Source organism: Phyllobates terribilis, unplaced genomic scaffold (assembly GCF_046119375.1).
Source record: "Phyllobates terribilis strain yellow unplaced genomic scaffold, ASM4611937v1 Scaffold_2__4_contigs__length_985480577, whole genome shotgun sequence".
Lineage (NCBI taxonomy): Eukaryota > Metazoa > Chordata > Amphibia > Anura > Dendrobatidae > Phyllobates > Phyllobates terribilis.
This window is the reverse complement of record NW_027362762.1, coordinates 167,841,991-167,864,266: the sequence shown is the minus strand read 5'-3', so window position 1 is coordinate 167,864,266 and position 22,276 is coordinate 167,841,991. Positions and strand designations below refer to the sequence as shown.

At 46.6% G+C, this 22,276-nt stretch overlaps 1 protein-coding gene across 2 annotated transcripts in view; it reads left to right on the top strand.

The window, feature by feature from the left end:
• The window catches only part of LETMD1 (LETM1 domain containing 1), a 44,895-nt gene that overhangs the window by 20,033 nt on the left and 2,586 nt on the right, over window positions 1–22,276 (top strand). Inside the window, exons 6-8 of one of the 2 annotated variants that reach the window (XM_073663246.1) lie at window positions 1,110–1,211; window positions 3,149–3,301; window positions 15,891–15,987. In XM_073663246.1, the coding sequence (XP_073519347.1) occupies window positions 1,110–1,211; window positions 3,149–3,301; window positions 15,891–15,987 (352 nt within the window). The remainder of the gene's footprint in view (window positions 1–1,109; window positions 1,212–3,148; window positions 3,302–15,890; window positions 15,988–22,276) is intronic. The other variant, XM_073663247.1, reaches the window with a different exon arrangement.

Genomic DNA, 22,276 nt, shown 5'->3' with positions numbered 1-22,276 from the left:
GGTAAAAAGGTTCATGACAGCAGCTACTCGTCTGCGTCCCAGAATAATCAACCACGTTCCCTCCTGGGATCTTAATATCGTCCTTAAAGGTCTGACACTACCACCATTTGGACCTTTTGGCCTCAATAGAGCTGGATAAATTGGTCTGGAAAACAACTTTTCTAGTAGCAATTACCATGGCCAGGAGAGTGGGAGAAATCCAGGCCTTCTCAGTGAATTTGAGAATTCTGGATGATAGGATTATTCTACAACTGGACCCATCTTTCTTACCAAAGGTGGTCTCAGACTTTCATAGATCACAGGAGATAATCCTGCCCTCCTTCTGTCAGAACCCAAAAAATAAAAGAAGAATAATTCCATTCTTTGGATGTAAGGCGGGTCGTTCTTCACTACCTCCAAAAAACAGAGGCCTGGAGGAAGGATCAGAACCTCTTTATTCAGCCATCTGGTCAGAACACAGAAAAGAAAGTCTCAAAAGCTACCATCGCTACTTGGATCAAGAAAGCAATTGTAGAATAATATCAGATCCAAGATCTCTCTCCGCCAGAGAAGCTGAAAGCACACTCTACTAGAGCCATGTCCGTCTCCTGGGCAGAGAAGGCTAACTCTTCACTTGAGCAGATATGTAGAGCAGCTACATGGCCCTTGGTCCATACCTTCACCAAACATTACAAACTTTAATTTAATGTCCATTAAAGACTTGGCATTTGGGCGGAAAGTGCTTCAGGCCATTGTCCCTCCCTAAACATGAGTCTTTAGTACTCCTCCTTTGGTGCTGTCGTGGAGGGTTATTGGAGAAAATAGAATTAGACTTACCGGTAATTTGGTTTCTAATAACCCTCTACGACAGCACTGGTAATTCCCTCCCAGGCTTGGTTAGCCAAAAAAAAAAAATCATTTAATTTGAATAAGAATAAATATAATTTGAAGCATCCATACTTGTGTGGTCCTTTATAAAAACACTGGAAGGAGGATGAGGGAGGGGCTATTTGACCTCTTTGTGTTTCCTGTCCCTATTAGGGTGGAGTGGCATCCTCCTTTGGTGCTGTCGTGGAGGGTTATTAGAAACCAAATTACCGGTAAGTCTAATTCTATTTTTTTTATTTTAGGTACAGCAAGGAATTCACCCAAAGGCAACAGATATTCAGGAGGTCAGAGCAGCTTTCTCAGGTCCGCCTTTCTGCCTCAAAAGTCTTCATATTCAGCAAATGGTAAGAACAATAGTGCACAACCTTTTTTTTTTTACCTCTTCTAAACCCCACATTATTACACATTACATAATGTATATGAAAAGGTTTTCTCAAGAAGGGTGACTTAAATTTAAAGGGCTTATTATGGACTATTTTATTTTTTTACTATGGGCCTAAGAACTAACAGGCAGGTAGTTAATAATAATAATCTTTATTTTTATATAGCGCCAACATACTCTACCTGACTGTTGTGCCCGGCACCGATCTCTGCCGGCATAAGGCAATCATAGACCGCATCTACCGGAGATTCAGCAGCTTCTGCTGACATCACGTCAACAGAGCAGTTCCTTCTCTTCTGCTCCGCTCTGTTGACGGAGCGTGACTGCTGATGTCATGCTGATTGACAGCCAACTCCCTGGAGTTAGGCGGTGGAGAAGAGCCGGCTGTCAATCAGCATGACTTCGACAGAGCAGCCCGGAAGATGAGCTGCCTGGAAGAGAGAGAGCTGCTCTGTTGACATGAACCTGTTAAATCACCGGTAGGAGCAGTCAGTGACCACTCTGAGCCAGCATCGGGTAAAGCAGGCAGCTAGTTGCCTTTATTAGCAATTACCTGCCTGTTAATTTTTAGGCCCATAGTTAAAAAAAAAAAAAATTAAATAGTCTTGGACAACCTCTTTAATAACCAGAGAGAAGACTACTACAGAGACTTGTCTATCTGGAGGACTGGCATCGTCTGGGCTTTTTTATTATTTCATTGATGGCTATGTAATGGTTAATTTCTCCTGCAGGGTTGCCCACATCATTTGCTGGCCACTTCCCACGGCCGCTCTGCTCACAGAAGGTCCTGGCAGTGGACTTTCTATAATCTGCAGAACATTTGTTTCCCACGCAAACACATTTATCGCTCAGCCAAATGAATGTTATATAAAATGTTATGTTTTATTCTGGAGTTGTTGACTAACACTAGATTCATAGGAGATAAAATAGTCCTCCTGTGGCCATAGTTCTGTCACACAGAGGTCACCAGCAATGGGGCTGTAATAAGACGACCCCCTTCTTTGTGCATTGCATTAGATTTACACCCATTTACGCGAATGGTCCATGTGTAGATCCACATTCACCCTGCAGCGGCCCATCAGGAGCTGTGTGTGCCTAGTCGTGCTTAGTGAAGCCTGAGCCTCTTCATTAGTTGAGGTTTTTTTATGCAATTTCCCAATTTTTATACTTAAAAAAGCCACTGAAAATGTATCTGTACATTTAAAAAGAAATCCACGAAAAAAAGCTATGAAACAGTGTTGTCTTTTACTACACAAATGAAACTTCCAAGAATTGCGTCAAGGGAGCATAAGGGTATGTGCACACTTAAGTTTTTCTAGGAGTTTTCGGAGCAGAATCTCTACAAAACCTACTCAAAAACATCCTAAAGCGCTTGAAGTTTGTGCTCAGTTTCCAGCAAATTTTGGACAGGTTTTGAATGAGTGTGTTTTCCTGAAGCTTTTTTTTGCGGCCTTTTGATTGGCTGCTGCATAGTTTGGAGAGGTTTTCTTTGGAATCTTCCTCAAAAAAGAAACATGTACTTTACTGCTTTAATTTTTTTTTTTTTGAAACATCTTTTTTTTTTTCTTTATGGCATGCATATTAGAAATTCTCAAGCGTTAGCAAAATTTCCTTCTATCCTTCTGTTTCTTCCGTTGTCACCATTCTTTTATTATGCCGGCAAAAACGGGTACAGTGGGGCTCATAGACTGATTAGGGCTGTAATAATCTCCTATATTTCTTGGGTTCTCTCCCTTGTCTCTCTCTGCTATTCTGCGGCTTTCTGTTTCAGTCTCAGTATAGCGTGTCTGCCGGGTTTCCTAAGGGAGCCACAAAACCTGCATTGTTATGGGGGCTTTGGTAGAGTCCTGAGAAGTAGTGTCCTGTGCCGTTCTCTAATACAGTCCTTTGTCTGCACAGAGAGCTTTAAGTCGTCTCATGTTCCTGACCCCGCACCTTCCAGCGTTTTTCCTTCAGCGTCGGCTCAGGTCACACATTTTTGAGATTCATCACCTGGACAGTGCCCTGCTCCAATGTGGAGTGCAAGAACTCAGCGACGAAGAAACTAAGAAGGTGAGATGTGAATTAAAATATTAAATATTCTTTTATAGTTCATTAAATTTGCTCTGGAAGAGATTGCTGATAAAGAAAAAAATCCATAATTGTTTCTGAGGGAGAGAAATGGCTGATTTTTCCATCTGATAACACAGCCCAACAAATAAAAAGAAACTCCTTGGTGTCTTGGGTTTTAGACCTGTTCCTGCGGTTATTTGTGGTGCTGATTCAGAAAATTGCATTGGACAGCCCTCATTAGCTCTAGTTTCTTAGATGTGGTTGGATTTATAAAATTTTAGTCCGTTCTTTAAGAGATCTTCTGTACAGAATCGGGAGGTCAGAATTAGCTTTCTTATATAAATGGGAAATCTATGTACCGTATTTTTCGGACTATAAGATGCACCGGACCATAAGACGCACCTAGGTTTTAGAGGAGGAAAATAAAAATTTAAGCAAAAAATGTGTTCATGATTCACTTTTAAGGGGGAGAGGGTCTTCTGCTGACACTGGTATAGGGGTAATATCCCCCAATTCTGACAATATCCCCTATCCTGGTATATTTGCCCCCCCCCTTCCTTTTATACGTGGTCCCCATCCCCATCCTGGTATGCCTGGCATCCCTCCATCTTGGTATGCATGGAACCCCTCCATCCTGGTATGCATAACACCCCTCATCCCTATCCTGGTATGCATGGCACCCCTAATCTCTGTCCTGGTATGCATGGCACCCCTAATGTCTGTCCTGGTATGCATGGCACCCCTCATCCCTGTCCTGGTATGCATGGCAACCCTCATCCCTGTCCTGGTATGCATGGCAACCCTCATCCCTGTCCTGGTATGCATGGCAACCCTCATCCTTATCCCTTCATCTTTATCCTGTTATGTATGCCCCCCTCAGAGTTATCCTGGTATGTGTGGCCCCCTCATCTTTATCCTGGTATGTATGGCCCCCTCAGCGTTACCCTGGTATGTATGGCCCCCTCATCCTTACCCTGGCATGTATGGCCCCCTCATCCTTATCCTGGTATGCATGGTCCCCCTAATCCCCATCAGGCTGCACATAAAAAAAAATAAAATAAACACTCCTACTCACCTTTCTTCTCTCTCCTCCAGTGCTTCATCTTGTCTGCCCGCACTATACATGTGAGCCGTGCATGGCGTCACTGCCATGCGCAGCTCACAAGGAGAGAGATCAGCTGCCGGAAGTCACTGCTCCCCACGCCGGGAGACATGCTGCTTAATAGTCGGCACACAGTGTAGCCGCGCTGCGGCTCCTGCTGCCGGGCTATCGCGTGTGCCCGCTTATTAAAGGGCATGAATATTCACCCCTCCCCACGCCCATGGGCGTGGAGAGAGGTTGAATATTCATGCCCTTTAACAGTGGGCACAGGCGATTCCGGCAGCAGCAGGAGCCGCAGCGCGGCTACACTGTGTGCTGCTATTAAGGAGCATGAATATTCAGTGCTCCCCACGCCCATGGCGTGAATATTCATTTTCTTTAGCAGTGGGGACAGTGTAGGCTGCAGTGGGGCGGCTGCTGCCTCCTGTGCCCCGCTCCTCCACCGCTACTGCTGCCCCCACACCCTACATATATATACACACCCCCCCAACATTCGGACTATAAGACGCACCCCCCATTTTCCTCCAAAATTTTGGAGGAAAAAAGTGCGTCTTATAGTCCGAAAAATACGGTATTTTAATTGCCCACATTTATTGTGTATCTTTGTTTCACAGCTGCGACAAAATTCCTCTTCTATAATCTATACTGGCATACAAATGTAAAGCTTAACTGCAACTACTCGCCTGTCTGAGAGTTATCATAGGGGTCTACTTTCAATTTTATTTTTCTTTTAATTTTCTTTCTTTCCTCATTTGCCCAAGGTTGGAGAATGAGAAGGGCTGCTCTGTGTTTTATTTGTACACTTTTCTCTTAAGTTTTAATATGTTTCCTTCATGTTTATAAGATTTTAATTTAACCCCTTTACAGCCTGTGACATATTAGTACGCACAGGCTGTAATCCCCCTGTTCGGTGAGGGCTCTGGCGCTGAGCCCGCACTGAACCGAGCACATGTCAGCTGATTATTACAGCTGACATGTGCCCGCAACAGCCGCGGGTGGAATCGCGATCCACCCGCGGCTGTTAACATGTTAAATGCCGCTGTCAATCTCCGACAGTGGTATTTAACGCGCGCTTCCGGGAAGCGCGTCCTAAGCCCCGCCCATCGGCGATCCCGTCACGTGATCGTGGGTCACCGATGGGTGGGCATGACAACCCAGGGTCTGCAGCAGACGCCTGCGGTTGTCATGAGCTGGTCGCTATGAGCGCCACCTAGTGGTCGCCGCTCATAGCACAGGACCATTTCTGCTGCATACAGGGGAACTGCTGATCTCCTGTATGTAGCAGAGGCAAACGGACAGTTGCTGTTTCTAGTCTCCTATGGAGACTATAGAAGCATGCAAAAAGTGAACAAAAAAAGTTTTTAAAAATATAAAAAAAATTTAAAAAATATAAAAGTTTTAATCCCCACCCTTTCGACCTATTCAAAATAAAATAATTAAAAAAAAACCTACATAGACATATTTGGTATCGCTGCGTTCAGAATTGCCTGATCTATCAATATAAAAAAAGAATTAATCTGATCGGTAAATGGCATAACAAGAAAAAAAATTCTAAACGCCAGAATTAAGTTTTTTGGTCGCCACAAAATTGCAATAAAATGAAATAACGGGCAATCAAAACATCGGATCTACCCCAAAATGTTATCAATAAATACATCAGCCCGGCACGCAAAAAATAAGCCCTCACCCAGCCCCAGATCCCGAAAAACAGAGTAAATAGTGTATGTGGCATATGCTGTGTATCTCCAAAACTAGAGCTGATAGGGGAAAATTGGTGCCATTTTAGGACTCAGCAGGTCAAAAATCCAGAAACAAGTCTAACATTTGAGGCAGCAAAATGTGTGTTGGCCAGTGATAATGGGCATATGTTTTGTTTTAACTTGTTTTATTGAATATTTTACAACATAACAAGGTTACATTATAGAACAAAAGAACAAACAATATTTCTCATTAATACTCTCTGGCAAAGTTAACCTTGCCCTTTACACACCATTGGTCTAATATTTTAACCAAAACTATAAGACACCCATGTCTGGCAAAAAATATCACATACAGTGGGTACGGAAAGTATTCAGACTCCTTTACATTTTTCACTCTTTGTTTCATTGCAGCCATTTGGTAAATTCTAAAAAGTTCATTTTTTTCTCATTACAGTAAACTCTGCACCCCATCTTGACTGAAAAAAAACCAGAAATGTAGAAATTTTTGCAAATTTATTAAAAAAGAAAAACTGATATCACATGTTCATAACTATTCAGACCCTTTGCTCAGACACTCATATTTAAGTTCCATGCTGTCCATTCCTTGTGATCCTCCTTGAGATGGTTCTACGCCTTCATTGGAGCCCATCTGTGTTTAATTAAACTAATAGGACTTGATTTGGAAAGGCACACACCTGTCTATATAAGACCTCACAGCTCACAGTGCTTGTCAGACCAGATGAGAAGCATGAGCTCAAAGGAACTGCCCAAGGAGCTCAGAGACAGAATTGTGGCAAGGCACAGGTCTGGCCAAGGTTACAAAAGAATTTCTGCATTACTCAAGGTTCCTAAGAGCACATTGACCTCCATAATCCTTAAATGGAAGAAGTTTGGGACCACCAGAAGTCTTCCTAGACCTGGCCGTCCTGCCAAACTGAGCAATCGTGGGAGTAGATCCTTGGTGAGAGAGGTAAAGAAGAACCCCAAGATCACTGTGGCTGAGCTCCATAGATGCAGTAGGAAGATGGGAGAAAGTTCCACAAAGTCAACTATCACTGCAGCCCTTCACCAGTCGGGCCTTTATGGCCGAGTGGCCCAACGGAAGCCTCTCCTCAGTGCAAGACATATGAAAGCCCACATAGAGTTTGCTCAAAAACACATGAAGGACTCCCAGACTGAGAAATAAGATTCTCTGGTCTGATGAGACAAAGATAGAACTTTTTGGTGATAATTCTCAGCGGTATGTGTGGAGAAAACTAGGCACTGCTCATCACCTGCCCAATACGATCCCAACAGTGAAACATGGTGGTGGCAGCATCATGCTATGGGGGTGTTTTTCAGCTGCAGGGACAGGACGACTGGTTGCAATTGAAGGAAACATGAATGTGGCCAAGTACAGAGACATCCTGGATGAAAACCTCTTCCAGAGTGCTCTGGATCTCAGACTTGGCCAAAGGTTCACCTTCCAACAAGACAATGACCCTAAGCACACAGCTAAAATAACAAAGGAGTGGCTTCAGAACAACTCTGTGACCATTCTTGACTTGCCCAGCCAGAGCCCTGACCTAAACCCAATTGAGCATCTCTGGAGAGACCTGAAAATGGCTGTCCACCAACGTTCACCATCCAACCTGACGGAACTGGAGAGGATCTGCAAGGAAGAATGGCAGAGGATCTCCAAATCCAGGTGTGAAAAACTTGTTGCATCATTCTGAAGAAGACTCATGGCTGTACTAGCTCAAAAGGGGGCTTCTACTCAATACTGAGCAAAGGGTCTGAATACTTATGACCATGTGATATTTCAGTTTTTATTTTTTAATAAATTTGCAAAAATTTCTACATTTCTGTTTATTTTTAGTCAAGATGGGGTGCAGAGTGTACTTTAATGAGAAAAAAATGAACTTTTTAGAATTTACCAAATGGCTGCAATGAAACAAAGAGTGAAAAATTTAAAGGGGTCTGAATACTTTCCGTACCCACTATACTTTATCATGAGAGAATGCTCCTCATCACCTGGGAATTATTATGAGTCAAAGAGGAATCAAACCAAGACTTCCATATCTTATTACATTTTTCAGGACAATGACTATTTTTATATACCACCTTCTCATAGGAAGGCGCAGTATTTACCATATTGACCCAGTGTGAAATTCATGGGGGGCTTCTATCCATCCAGCCTTGTGATGTTTCTCTGAGGAGAGTGCGAGGGTGGTAAGGCCAGGTCTTCTTATTACGGATTCCTAATAAACACACCTTAGGGCAGATTGGTACAGGGGATTGTATGATCTCAATGAGGATAGCCATGGCCTCTTTCCAAAAGTCTGCAGTGGGAGGTCAATACCACATCAGGTGTATGGAATCTGCCGCCTCTTCCCCACACCTATGACAATCTGCAGTGGTGGATCTACCCATTTTATATAACCTTCTACGAGCCAGGTAGCTTTGAAGGACTATATACATTGCGACTAGCTTGATATTAATTGCTGTGAAACATATTGTGGGGAGGTGAAGGCCTTGCTCTAATCCTCCTCTGGGTATTACTGTCTTCTATTTGGCCTCAACCAACGATGGTGATGAGGAGCATCTCCTCCTTAGTAACTGGGTGTATTAAAAGGAGAGCAACCCTTTTGGTCCCTGGCTTTTAAGAATCCCAATCAGGGGGTAAGAGAATATGAGAGAATTTCCAATGTCTGGGAACTGGGTGTTTAGGGTATGCCTTAGTTGCAGTTACCTTAAAAAAAAAAAAAAAAAAGCTGGGGACTGGATAGAGTAGTTGACATTGATCAACCCCTAAGTTCTACAAAACCTGGGCATCTTGGGAATGTAGCAATTTGGAAATGGCACTGATATGCCATAAGGGGGACTTGGCTACTGTGTCCTTGAATTGAAAAGTCTTTTTGGTGGTTCTCCACACTTGAATCGCAAGTCTGTGAATTGGCTAGAAGAAGTGCGAGTATTGCTCTGGTCCCTCCAAGTCCTCTGATAGACTCTGAAGACTCACAGTATGGGGCATATATTTGATGCTCTCGCATGATCTTTGGATCGAGACAAACACATGAGATCAATGTTGGCAAATTGCTATCTCTGCCGATTCCACCTTTAGAAATGTGGATTGGCCGAGTTTACATTGCAGAATAAGCCATTGTCAGGCATTTCTATTAATATCTCCCCTTAAATCTTTTATCAGGGGACATTTGATAGTCCTCCATACTCATGACATAGCTGGCCAATCATATCGGGATTGAGTACTTTTCTCTTGTGTATGCTTGGCTTTAAAAGCTTTTCTTCATTGCAGTGTTTTGTACAGATACGATGTAAGTAATCCGCGGGGTATTCATCACTGGGTCTCACCAACCCCAGCAATGGCCAGTTGTGGTCCCATTTTTGCAATGGCTGAGTAGGCTGTTCATGCATGATGTCGACCCCTTTTGACACGATTGAGAATTACATAAACCACTGCGTAGCATACACTGTCATTTACCCCACAGTCTTGTATTTTGGTATATTTTTATGTGTATGTATTTCATCTTAGCATGTGTAACTGGTCTGGGAGGCGGAACCTCTGGGCTACTATACAAGGGAGCGGTCCTTGTAAGGGAGCGGGTGGCGACCAGGCAGGCAGTCACAGCAGGTGACCGGGACAGTCTCTGGGTGTACGGGCAGGAGGTCACGGCAAGTGATCAGGGCAGTCTCTGGAAGAACGGGCTGGAGGTCACGGCAAGTGACCGGGGCAGTCTCTGGAAGAACGGGCTGGAGGTCACGGCAAGTGACCGGGGCAGTCTCTAGGTAAGGGGTAGGTACGACCTGTGATGGCTGAACCTCCAGGTAGGCTAGCAAGGCAGATGGAGGATGTGTGCTCCCAGGTGAACAAGCGAGAGTCTCTGGAATAGCAGGTGGTCACAGCACGTGACGGCGGAGCCTCCAGGTAGGCAAGCAGGCAGGTAGCGGAGAAGCGCTCCCAGGTGAGCGGGCAAGAGTCTGGAATAGCTGGTGGTCACAGCACGTGACAGCGGAGCCTCCGGGCAGGCAAGCAGGCAGGTAGCGGAGAAGCGCTCCCAGGTGAGCGGGCAAGCTGGTCCATAGACAGACTGACCGGAGTTGTAAGGCAGACCGTCGGACCTCAGGCAAGCAGGCAGGTAGCGGATGTGCGCTCCCAGGTGAGCGGGCAAGTTGGTCCTTAGACAGACTGACCGGAGTTGTAAGGCAGACCGTCGGACCGCAGGCAGGCAACAGGAAATCAGGCAGGATTAGGACAGCAAGCTGGCAGGAATCTGGCAGGTAACTGGCAGGTAACTGGCAACGGGACCTGAGGGCTGAAGCAGAGTAGAACGGTGCAACAACATTGCTCGGGCACCTCCATTTTGGAGGAGGTGCCTTATATATGGTAAAGTCCTCCGGCCATTGGCCGGGGACTCCTTAGGACGGCGCGCGCGGCCCCTTTAAGAGGGAGGGCGCGCGCGCGCGCCCTAAGCACAGTGGCCGGGAAGGAGCGCGCGCTGCCAGCAGAGCGGGAGAGGGACGCCGGGCACGGAGCAGAGCGGTGAGGGGAACAGCATCCCTGCCTAGCAGAGGGCAGGGACGCCGGCACTACAGTACCCCCCCCTTTAGGCCCCCCCTTTTTTAGGCCAGATAGAAATTTAGCTAGGATGAGAGGGGCATGGATGTTCTCCCGGGGCTCCCACGTTCTCTCCTCAGGACCAAACCCCTTCCAATCTACCAGAAAAAAGGTCTTTCCTCTTACCCTTTTGGTGGCAAGAATGTTCTCTACCTCAAACTCGTCCTCAGCAGAAACCGGAGCAGGAGGCGTACCTGTAGACTTGGAAAAAGAGTTAAGCACCACGGGTTTGAGGAGAGATACATGGAAGGAGTTAGGGATCCGTAAGTTGGCCGGGAGTTTCAATTTATAGGCCACCGGGTTGATCTGACTGATGACCTCCAGAGGACCGATGAACCGAGGCCCTAACTTGTAAGAAGGTATCTTGAGTCGAACATATTTAGATGAGAGCCAGACTTTATCTCCTGGACGAAATTGTGGAGGATCCAGGCGTTTTTTGTCAGCGTGTCTTTTCATACGCTCGGATGACAGAAGGAGTGCGGACCGGGTACTCTCCCATATGGAGGAAAATTTGCTAACGAGAGATTCCGCAGCCGCAGAGGTGGAGACAGGAAAAGGAATCCGAGGATGCTGACCAAAGACTACAAAAAACGGGGATTTGGAGGAGGATTCGCTCTCGTGATTATTATAAGAGAACTCGGCCCATGGTAGGAGATCCACCCAGTCAGAATGGTGGGCATTAACGAAGTGCCGGAGGTAACTGGTCAGGTTCTGATTGATCCGCTCCACTTGACCATTGGACTGTGGGTGGTAAGCGGAAGAGAAGTCCAGGGTGACATCTAGTAGTTTACAAGTGGCTCTCCAGAAACGTGAGGTGAACTGTACCCCACGATCCGACACGATGTGGAGGGGCAGGCCATGAAGACGGAAGATGTGGCGGATAAAGTCTTTAGCCAGCTCGGGTGCAGACGGAAGGCCTGGCAGGGGAATAAAGTGAGCCATCTTGGAAAAGCGGTCAGCGACCACCCAAATGACCGTACAACCGGCAGAGACGGGGAGATCAGTTATAAAGTCCATTGCTATATGCTGCCAGGGGGCAGCAGGTACAGGAAGCGGAAGGAGGCGTCCGGCTGGCAGATGTCTCGGGACTTTGTTGCGGGCGCAGGACACACAGGCAGAAACAAAGTCTATTATGTCCTTGTGCAGGGTAGGCCACCAATAGTGCCGGGCAATAAGCTGGAGGGTCTTTTTCTGACCGGCGTGGCCAGCTAGTTTAGACGAATGGCCCCAGTGTAGGATCTTCTCCCGATCAGGTACTGAAACAAACGTCTTACCGGGAGGGAGACGATTTAGACTCACGGGAGCCACCTGCATTACTCTGGCGGGATCGATGATATGTTTAGGTTCTTCCTCGAGATCGGACACCAGAAAGGATCGGGACAAGGCGTCTGCTTTGACGTTTTTGTCAGCCGGGCGAAAATGAAGAACAAAATCAAAGCGAGCAAAAAACAAGGACCACCGGGCTTGGCGCGGGTTAAGTCTCTGGGCATGCTGGAGGTAAGCCAAGTTCTTGTGGTCAGTGTAAATTATTACCGGATGAAGAGCCCCCTCGAGTAGGTAACGCCACTCCTCCAACGCCAGCTTGATGGCCAATAACTCTCGGTCTCCTATGGAATAGTTGCGCTCAGAAGAGGAGAAGAGTTTGGAGAAGAAGACACAAGTTACCATTCTCCCGGAAGATGATTTTTGAGTAAGTACCGCTCCGGCTCCAGAGGAGGAGGCGTCAACTTCCAGGAAGAACTGCTTGTTGCCGTCCGGGTGATGCAGCACCGGGGCGGAAGAGAAGGCCTGTTTTAGGGAAAGAAAGGCCTCCTCTGCTTCGGGCGGCCACTCTTTGGGATTAGTACCCTTACGGGTGAGCGCGGAAATTGGGGCAGTCCGGGAAGAGAAGTGCGGGATGAAGAGGCGGTAATAGTTGGCGAAGCCCAGGAACCGTTGAATAGCCTTCAACCCCTCTGGTCGGGGCCATTTCTCGATGGCAGACAGTTTCTCAGGATCCATTTGTAGGCCGGTCTGAGAGATAATGTAGCCCAGAAACGGAAGCGAGGTCTGCTCAAAGAGGCACTTCTCATATTTAGCGTAGAGATGGTTCTGCCTGAGCCTGAGCAGGACCTGACTAACATCCCTCCGGTGAGTCTGGAGATCCGGAGAGAAGACCAAGATGTCGTCCAGGTACACCACTACGCAGGAGTAGAGAAGGTCCCGGAAGATGTCATTGACCAACTCTTGAAAGACGGCAGGAGCGTTACAGAGGCCAAAGGGCATTACCAGATATTCATAGTGGCCGTCCCGGGTGTTGAATGCCGTCTTCCATTCATCCCCCTGACGGATACGAACCAGGTTGTACGCCCCACGGAGGTCCAGTTTGGTGAAGATTCTAGCCCCCCTCAGACGATCAAATAACTCCGGAATGAGCGGAAGGGGGTACTTATTCTTCACCGTGATCTGGTTAAGGCCTCCATAGTCTATACAGGGACGGAGAGAGCCGTCCTTCTTTTTGACGAAAAAGAAGCCTGCTCCCGCCGGGGAGGTAGATTTCCGGATGAATCCCCTGGCCAGATTCTCCTCAATATATTCGGACATCGACCGGGTCTCAGCAGCGGATAATGGATAAATACGCCCACGGGGAGGAGAAGTACCAGGTAACAGGTCGATAGGGCAGTCGTATGGTCTATGAGGGGGTAGTGTCTCTGCCTCCTTTTTATTAAAGACATCAGCATAAGACCAATAAGGAATCGGAAGTCCAGGTAGATTAGCTGGGGTAGGAGAAGGACGGACGGGATGAACGGGAACCAGACAGGTCTTATGGCAGCCCTGTCCCCAGCGAAGGACTTCTCCGGTCTGCCAGTCAAGAACGGGTGCATGTTTCTGGAGCCAAGGTAGGCCTAGCAAGAGGGCGTGAGAGAGTCCAGGCAGAACATGGAAGGAGATACTTTCAGAATGCAGCATTCCCACCTGCAGAGTAATGGATTCGGTGATGAGTTGGATGGGGCGTGGTAAGAGCCCCCCATCCACGGCAGCAACAGACAAGGGTACAGCCAGAGGTTTGGTGGGGATGCGGTATTTCTCTACCAGGGACTGTGAAATAAGATTCCCGGCTGCTCCAGAGTCCAGTTGGGCTAGTTCGAAATAACGGTTCTCCCCGTAGACGATTGAAACTGACAACAGCAGGGATGGAGAGGATTTATTCTTGTCTAGGTGGACCTCTCTGAGCGAACCTAGACACAGGCGTTTCCCGACCTCTCCGGGCAGGCACAGATCCGGTGCTCCTTACTGCCACAGTAGAAGCAGGTCCCCTCGGCACGGCGTAAGTCCTGACGGGTCTTGACCATCTTGGTCTGGTCGACCTGCATAGGCTCAGGAGGGTGTACCTGGTTAGAGACAGAAGGAGTGACGGGTTTCTGAAAAGTAGGAGCTAGACGTGGTAACCTCCTCTCACGGGTGACCTCTCTGGCACGCTCCTGGAACCGTAGGTCAATCCGGGTGGCAAGAGTTAAGTCATCGAGAGTGGTAGGAATGTCCCGACCGGCAAGTTCATCTTTAATACGGCCGGACAGACCCTCCCAGAAGACGGAAACCAGAGCGTCGTTATCCCAGGCCAGCTCCGAGGCAAGGGTACGGAACCGTATGGCATATTGGCCCACGGTGAGACTTTCCTGACGGAGGCGTAGCAACGATGATGCGGATGAGGTCTTCCGTCCGGGTTCGTCGAAGACTTTCCGGAAAGCCGTGAGAAAAGCAGGCAAGTTGGACACCAGGGGGTCTCCTCTCTCCCATAGAGGATTTAGCCAGGCCAGGGCCTCCCCGGTGAGATGGGACATGATGAATGCAATTTTGGCTCGGTCGGAGTTAAACTGGTGGGACAATAGTTCAAAGTGCAGGGTGCACTGATTTATGAAGCCCCAAGCCTGGGCTGAGTCGCCTCCGAAGCGAGGAGGTGCAGAAAGCCGAGGTCCGGGGTAGGATATCATGGTGTTAGTGGACAGCGGAGCTGCCGGATTGCGAGACATGGCACTGGCGGAGGTTGTTGGTGGAACAGTCAGAGTGTCCAGGCGAGTATTGACATTCCGCAGGTGACCCAGGATGGACTCCTGTTGGGACCTTTGACGGGACAGTTCATGACACAGGTCCGAGAGCGAGGGAGCTTGGGTGCCACCGGGTTCCATGGCCCGAGCAAACTGTAACGGGTCTGGGAGGCGGAACCTCTGGGCTACTATACAAGGGAGCGGTCCTTGTAAGGGAGCGGGTGGCGACCAGGCAGGCAGTCACAGCAGGTGACCGGGACAGTCTCTGGGTGTACGGGCAGGAGGTCACGGCAAGTGTTCAGGGCAGTCTCTGGAAGAATGGGCTGGAGGTCACGGCAAGTGACCGGGGCAGTCTCTGGAAGAACGGGCTGGAGGTCACGGCAAGTGACCGGGGCAGTCTCTAGGTAAGGGGTAGGTACGACCTGTGATGGCTGAACCTCCAGGTAGGCTAGCAAGGCAGATGGAGGATGTGTGCTCCCAGGTGAGCAAGCGAGAGTCTCTGGAATAGCAGGTGGTCACAGCACGTGACGGCGGAGCCTCCAGGTAGGCAAGCAGGCAGGTAGCGGAGAAGCGCTCCCAGGTGAGCGGGCAAGCTGGTCCATAGACAGACTGACCGGAGTTGTAAGGCAGACCGTCGGACCTCAGGCAAGCAGGCAGGTAGCTGATGTGCGCTCCCAGGTGAGCGGGCAAGTTGGTCCTTAGACAGACTGACCGGAGTTGTAAGGCAGACCGTCGGACCTCAGGCAGGCAGGCAGGTAACAGGAAATCAGGCAGGATTAGGACAGCAAGCTGGCAGGAATCTGGCAGGTAACTGGCAACGGGACCTGAGGGCTGAAGCAGAGTAGAACGGTGCAACAACATTGCTCGGGCACCTCCATTTTGGAGGAGGTGCCTTATATATGGTAAAGTCCTCCGGCCATTGGCCGAGGACTCCTTAGGACGGCGCGCGCGGCCCCTTCAAGAGGGAGGGAGGGCGCGCGCGCGCGCGCGCCCTAAGCACAGTGGCCGGGATATGCAAACTGTATGGGGATAAACGATCATTTACGATAATGTCTGTCAGGGTACAGTTTACATTGGCCGGTGTAAAAGGGCCTTGTGCCAATCGGCCCTCAGGTTGAGCTCTTGTTAATTGATTTTTGTTTTTCAGGCTTGTTATATCAGAGGGCTAAACTCCACTCACCTCAGTACAGAAGACTGTAGAAATTGGTTAAATTACTGGGTACAGCTGTCGGGAAAATTAAAAGGTAAAACCTGCTAACCGTCTAACCATTTTGGGGATTTTTTTAGTGAATGTTTAACTTTGTCAGAATTACCTTTTATACACTAGAAAGTTGTCTTTATAAGCTGGAGCGATTCAGATAATATGGGGCGAAAAAGATTTCCTCCAGCATCTTTCTCCAGTGCTCTCTGTAATCTATCGATTGAAGGAGTGCTGTGTTGACGGGCGTGAGCACGATGACCACTCTCCTTTCAGAGTATATACTGTACCATCTACATATACAAAATCCTACTACTCACCACAGACAATGATCATTATGCTCTCGTGACGTCCTGTTGTGGTCGCTGAACAGGAGACCTTAAAACCGCCTCCTACCTCCTGTCCTTCATGGGTGGTCTTCTGATTAGCCGGCCTGGCGCTATATCATGCCAATTTATGTTTCAGTTCAAACTCTCAGGTTTTTTCTTTGCAGTCTAATGTGCAGTAGTGCATATAAGGGTGTGGCCGCCCTTTGTCTGAGCTGAAAGATTCATTCTGCCTCTCAGGTTCATGCTTCTACTAAGGGTTCAGTCTCTCTGCCCTTATCCATATGTATGTCACTTTACAAATGGTAAGGTTTTAATATTAGAGTTAGGACTGTCCCATAAGGGTTGCCGTGATGTGGCGGGATGGCTTTTACATTATTTTGATCAAAATTTATGTTAACTAAATACCCTTTATTATTTATCATTATTTCTTTGCACTGTGTCATTTATCCATTTACTTTTAGGTAATCGTATATTTAGCTTTTGTCTTTGTTTTTTTTCTGTACTCAATGAAGTAAATATAACCGTGTCATAAATAAAACAATAAAAAAGTTAGATAGTTGGAGAATAACACATGGTAAATCCCAATGGTCCTTACATGTATTGCCGCAAGTCAAGCAGGTGTCCCATCGCCCCATCATGTGTTTCGTCCTACTTTATCAGGGTCCAAGGACACATGGAATAGTGCCTTCATGAATTTTCTCTCCAGCAGATCATATAAGGCTATGTTCACATGTGCTCAGTCAGGGCTTGCGTCTAAAGCCCAGTAAAACGGGATTCAGGCGTATGTGCTGACGGGGCCATTGATTATAATGATGCAGATGGAGTCACAGTGTACGCATTGCATCTTGGTGCCTGCCTCAGCTAGGCGTATACGGGGGAAAATGATGTCCGACAGAGCACACTCCATCTGCATCGTTATAGTCATTGGTCCTGACAGCGCATGCTCCCGAATCTTGTATTGTGCGGCTTCGCACGCAAGCTTCCACTGAGCCACTGAACATATGCTAAAGCGCCATGTGAACATTGCCTAAGAGATTACAGTGCAGTTATTGATAATGACATATGGGGCAATGTAGAGGTGCAATATTTCTGATGATACAGTATGCACCAAGGAAAAATCTTTTGTCATATTTATAGAAATATTATCTTATTGAGGGAATTGCTTTAATTTTGTTTTTGTAGTTAACAGCCATCACAGAGGGCGCATGCCTAAATAGGGATGAGAAAGGGTTTGAGATTTTACTTTTTCTTCAAAGGAAAGTAATTCATATTTTGTGAAATTTGTTTTCTCTTTTTTATTTTTTTCAATCAGTAGTAAATACTGTAAGGCCACGTTCACACGTTCAGTATTTGGTCAGTATTTTACATCAGTATTTGTAAGCCAAAACCAGGAGTGGGTGATAAATGTAGACGTGGTGACGAGTTTCTATTCTATTTTTCCTCTGATTGTTCCACTCCTGGTTTTGACTTAAAAATACTGAAGCAAAATACTGAACGTGGCCTAAGTCAGGAGTCAGCAATGACTGGGAAAAACTTTTTAACCTTGAATACATGTAGTGACCAATGGGACATAGCCAATAATTTTAGATGTATCACAGATGTAACAATTATTGTAAGCTTTTCTGAATCATATTTATTACTTTTCTAACCAAATTACCGGAGCACACACAAGCGGTCACCTCGTCGCTCTGCCCGCATCAGGGCTTTAATGTCCTGTGCACCACCCTGCCTGTTAGAACCTTGCTCTTAGGTTTTTTCCTTTGCTGGTCACATGACCTTGTTGGCCTATTTAATCCTGCTCCGCCCTTCTGGCTTTGCTGGACTTCATTGTATAACTACTTTCTAGCTAGCCTTTGCTCTGTATCCTACTCTGTTAGTTTGCTTGGTCTACGGACCTCTATGTTCTATATATTTTGTTTGTTCGTCTGTCTGCTACTATTTATGTTAGGAGGTGTCCATTTTCCTCCCAGTCCTTAGTACTTGTAGGGATTCCATCCCCACATCTATAGGTCTCCGTACAGACTAGCTTAGGACTTTAGCAGGTCTGATCGCAGGATCAGGTCCCCTGTTACATCGTAGGGATTCAGCTGAGTTCTATCGTAGGGACAGATCTCCTCTCTTTCCTTAGCTCTGGTAGCAGAACATAACAGTAAGTCCAGCCTGCAAATTCTCTAAGGAAAGATTTTTCTGTTCCATCATGGTGTCAGTTCAGGATTTGGCTCATCGCCTGCAGGGACTCTCTCTGGAGGTGGCCGAGCTCCGTCAGCACGTGAGTAACTGTCCTGGAGCACATTTCTTGGAGCCTAAGGTATGTTTGCCAGATTTATTTTTTGGTGAACACCGAGAATTTTTTTCATTTAAAAATGCTTGCTTATTGTATTTTCGTTTGAGACCCAAGTCCTCTGGGGATGAATCCCAGCGCATAGGGTTCATAATGTCACTTTTGCGCAAAGAGCCTCAGGAGTGGGCCTTTTCTTTGCAAACTAGTGATACATGCTTCAGATCAGTGGATAGTTTTTTTTCTGCTTTGGGGCTATTATATGATGATCCTGACCGTGTCGCATCAGCTGAGACTGAGTTAAGACGTTTGAGACAGGGATCAGGTAATGTGGAAAAATATTGTACTCATTTCCGTCGATGGTCTACTCAAACAGGGTGGAACGATTCTGCTCTGAAAAGTCTATTTCTTGTTGGGCTCAATGAAAGGGTTAAAGACCTGCTAATTGCTTATCCTACACCTGAAGATTTGCAACAGGCTATGCAATTAGCTATACGGGTGGATAGAAGACTGCGTGCAAGGGTTAATGAGAGCAAATCCTCTGCTATGTCAGTTTCTGGTTATGAGAATGTGTGTACTAACAGTGGTGAACCGATGGAGATTGGATCGGTGGCACCTCGCTCTCAAGAAAAAGACCGTAGACTTTTTGAAGGCTTGTGTTTCTATTGCGGAAAATCTGGTCATTTGATTAAAGGCTGTGAGCTTCGTATGAAGAAAGAAAAAAAAAAGGTCAGTCATGCCCGTATTGCCTGTTTAAATTCCAAGGGTGTATTTTTAGCTGCTTCCACGATTGCTCAGGAAAAATTAATGGAATTTCGGGTGTTTGTCGATTGTGGGTCTACTCTGAATGTAATTGATGGGGGATTCTTGGAAAGACTCAATTTAAAACCCGAACCTTTATCATCCCCCATTGCTGTGGTTTCTGTGGATGGTTCCCCTTTGAAGAATATTACTCTCAAGGTCTGTGAATTTCCTCTCACTATTAATGGTGTTCACCATGAGAAATTGGATTTGGTAGTGTTGAATAACTTGCCTTCTCCAGTAATATTGGGATTGCCCTGGTTAAAATTTCACAATCCTGTACTGGATTGGTCTACCAGTGAAATTAAATCCTGGAGCCATAAATGTTATGACAAGTGTTGTAACGGGCGTATTGCAGCTTTGGATAGGGAAGAATTGCCTGTTCCTATTCAGGATTTTTGGAGAGTTTTTTCTGAGAAGGAATCGCAGGTTTTGCCTCCCCATAGAGACTATGATTGTTCTATTGAATTTGTCCCTGGAGCGACTCTTCCTAAAAGTCGTTTATTTAACCTTACTATTCCTGAGAGGAAGGCTTTGGAGGAATACATACAGATAAGTTTGGCCGCCGGTCACATTAGGCCTTCTAAGTCTCCTGTGGCGGTTGGATTTTTTTTTGTAAAAAAAAAGGACGGCGGTTTACGTCCTTGTCTGGATTTTCGTGAGATTAACAAAATTACTGTACGCAATCCTTACCCACTGCCATTGATTCCTGATTTATTTAACCAGTTAATGGGGGCCAAGTGGTTCTCTAAAATTGACCTTAAGGGGGCATACAATCTGTTGCGCATGAAGGAGGGTGACGAATGGAAGACTGCTTTTAACACTCCTGTGGGTCATTTTAACACTCTTGTGGGTCATTTTGAGAATCTGGTGATGCCTTTTGGTCTTACCAATGCTCCTGCATTTTTTCAGAATCTTATTAATGACATCCTTAGACCTTTGATCGGCAAAAATGTGGTTGTGTATTTGGATGACATTTTGATTTATTCGCCGGATCTGGAGTCTCATTGGCGGAGCGTACGTGAGGTATTACAGTTGTTAATGGACAATTCGCTTTTTGCTAAGCTGGAGAAATGTGAGTTCGCTGTACAGAGAATTAGTTTTTTGGGTTACATTATCTCCAGCGAAGGTTTTGAGATGGACCCGGTTAAAGTTCAAGCTGTACAGGAATGGCCTAGGCCTATTGGTTTGAAATCGATACAGAGGTTTTTAGGTTTCGCCAATTATTACAGAAAATTCATAAAAAATTTTTCTAGTATTGTCAAACCTCTGACCGATCTCACCAGGAAAGGTGCTGATGCGGTTCAGTGGTCTTCTGAGGCTATTGAAGCTTTTGTGTATCTCAAGGAGAGGTTCACCTCTGCTCCCATCCTTATGCAGCCTGATGTGACTAAGCCGTTTTTGGTTGAGGTTGATGCTTCCTCTGTGGGGGTTGGCGCAGTATTGTCTCAGGATAACGGGGATGGATTACATCCCTGTGCCTTTTTTTCAAAAAAATTTTCGGAGACTGAACTGAATTACGATATTGGTAATCGGGAATTATTGGCTATTAAACTCGCATTTGAACACTGGCGCCACTTCTTGGAAGGTGCGGAATTTCCCGTTCAGGTTCTTACGGATCATAAGAATCTGATATATCTTGATGCTGCCAAGCGCCTGAATGCCCGTCAGGCTAGGTGGGCACTGTTTTTCTCGTGGTTTAATTTCTCCGTTACTTACATCCCTGGTACTAAGAATGTTAAGGCGGATGCCTTGTCTCGCAGTTTTTCTCCCATAGTCGGTGCTGAGAAAGAGGAGAACATTTTACAAGAAGGTGTTGTGATAGCTGCTTTGGACTCCGTTTTGGAAGATGAGATTCTTAAAGCACAGGAGAATGCTCCATCTAACACTCCTCATGGGAGGTTGTTTGTGCCTGGGACCTTTAGGAGAGATTTGTTTGTTGAGTGTCACGAATCTCGGTTGGCAGGTCATCCCGGAATCTCTGAGACCAAGAGACTGGTGGGTCGCAGTTTTTGGTGGCCTGGATGGCAGAAGGAAGTCATTAAGTGGGTGCGTCAATGTACTATATGTGCTAGATCTAAGTCCTCACATACTCCTGCTGCGGGGTTGCTTTGTCCTTTGGAGGTTCCCAGTGCTCCTTGGACACATTTGGCTATGGACTTTATAACTGACCTTCCCCCCTCTGAGGGTTTTACTGTCATCTGGGTGGTCGTGGACCGTTTTAGCAAGATGTGTCACTTGGTTCCCTTCATCAAACTGCCCTGCGCTAAAACTCTCGCTAAGGCCTTTGTCAAGGAAATTGTCAGACTTCATGGCGTTCCTACTGACATTGTTTCTGATAGGGGTCCTCAGTTCGTGGCTCGTTTTTGGCGTGCCTTTTGTGACAGGTTGGGAGTTCATTTATCGTTCTCGTCCGGATATCATCCTGAATCTAATGGCCAGACAGAAAGGAAAAACCAGGATGTTGAGCAGTTCTTGCGTTGTTTTGTGGCAGACAATCAAGAGGGGTGGTCTGAGTTTCTGCCACTTGCTGAATTTGCTCTGAACAATCATACATCTTCTTCTGCTGGTTGTTCGCCTTTTTTTTGTTGTTCTGGGAGACATCCGTCGTTTGGGTCGTTCTCCAAGTTGGGATCTGCCGTGCCTGAGGAGGAGAATTTCTCCAGTGATTTGGAGAGAGTTTGGACGGATGTGCGTGGTAATCTTCAGGAGGCCAACAGAAAATCTAAAGACTACTTTGATAGGAAACGACAGGAGGTTTTGTTCGCTGTTGGTGACATGGTTTGGTTGTCCTCTAGGAATCTGCGGTTGAGGATTCCTTCTAAGAAATTGGGTCCCAAGTTTGTAGGGCCCTTTAAGGTGCTTCAGGTTGTCAACCAATCTGCTGTTAGGTTGGAGGTTCCTACCTCCTGGAGAATTAATCCGGT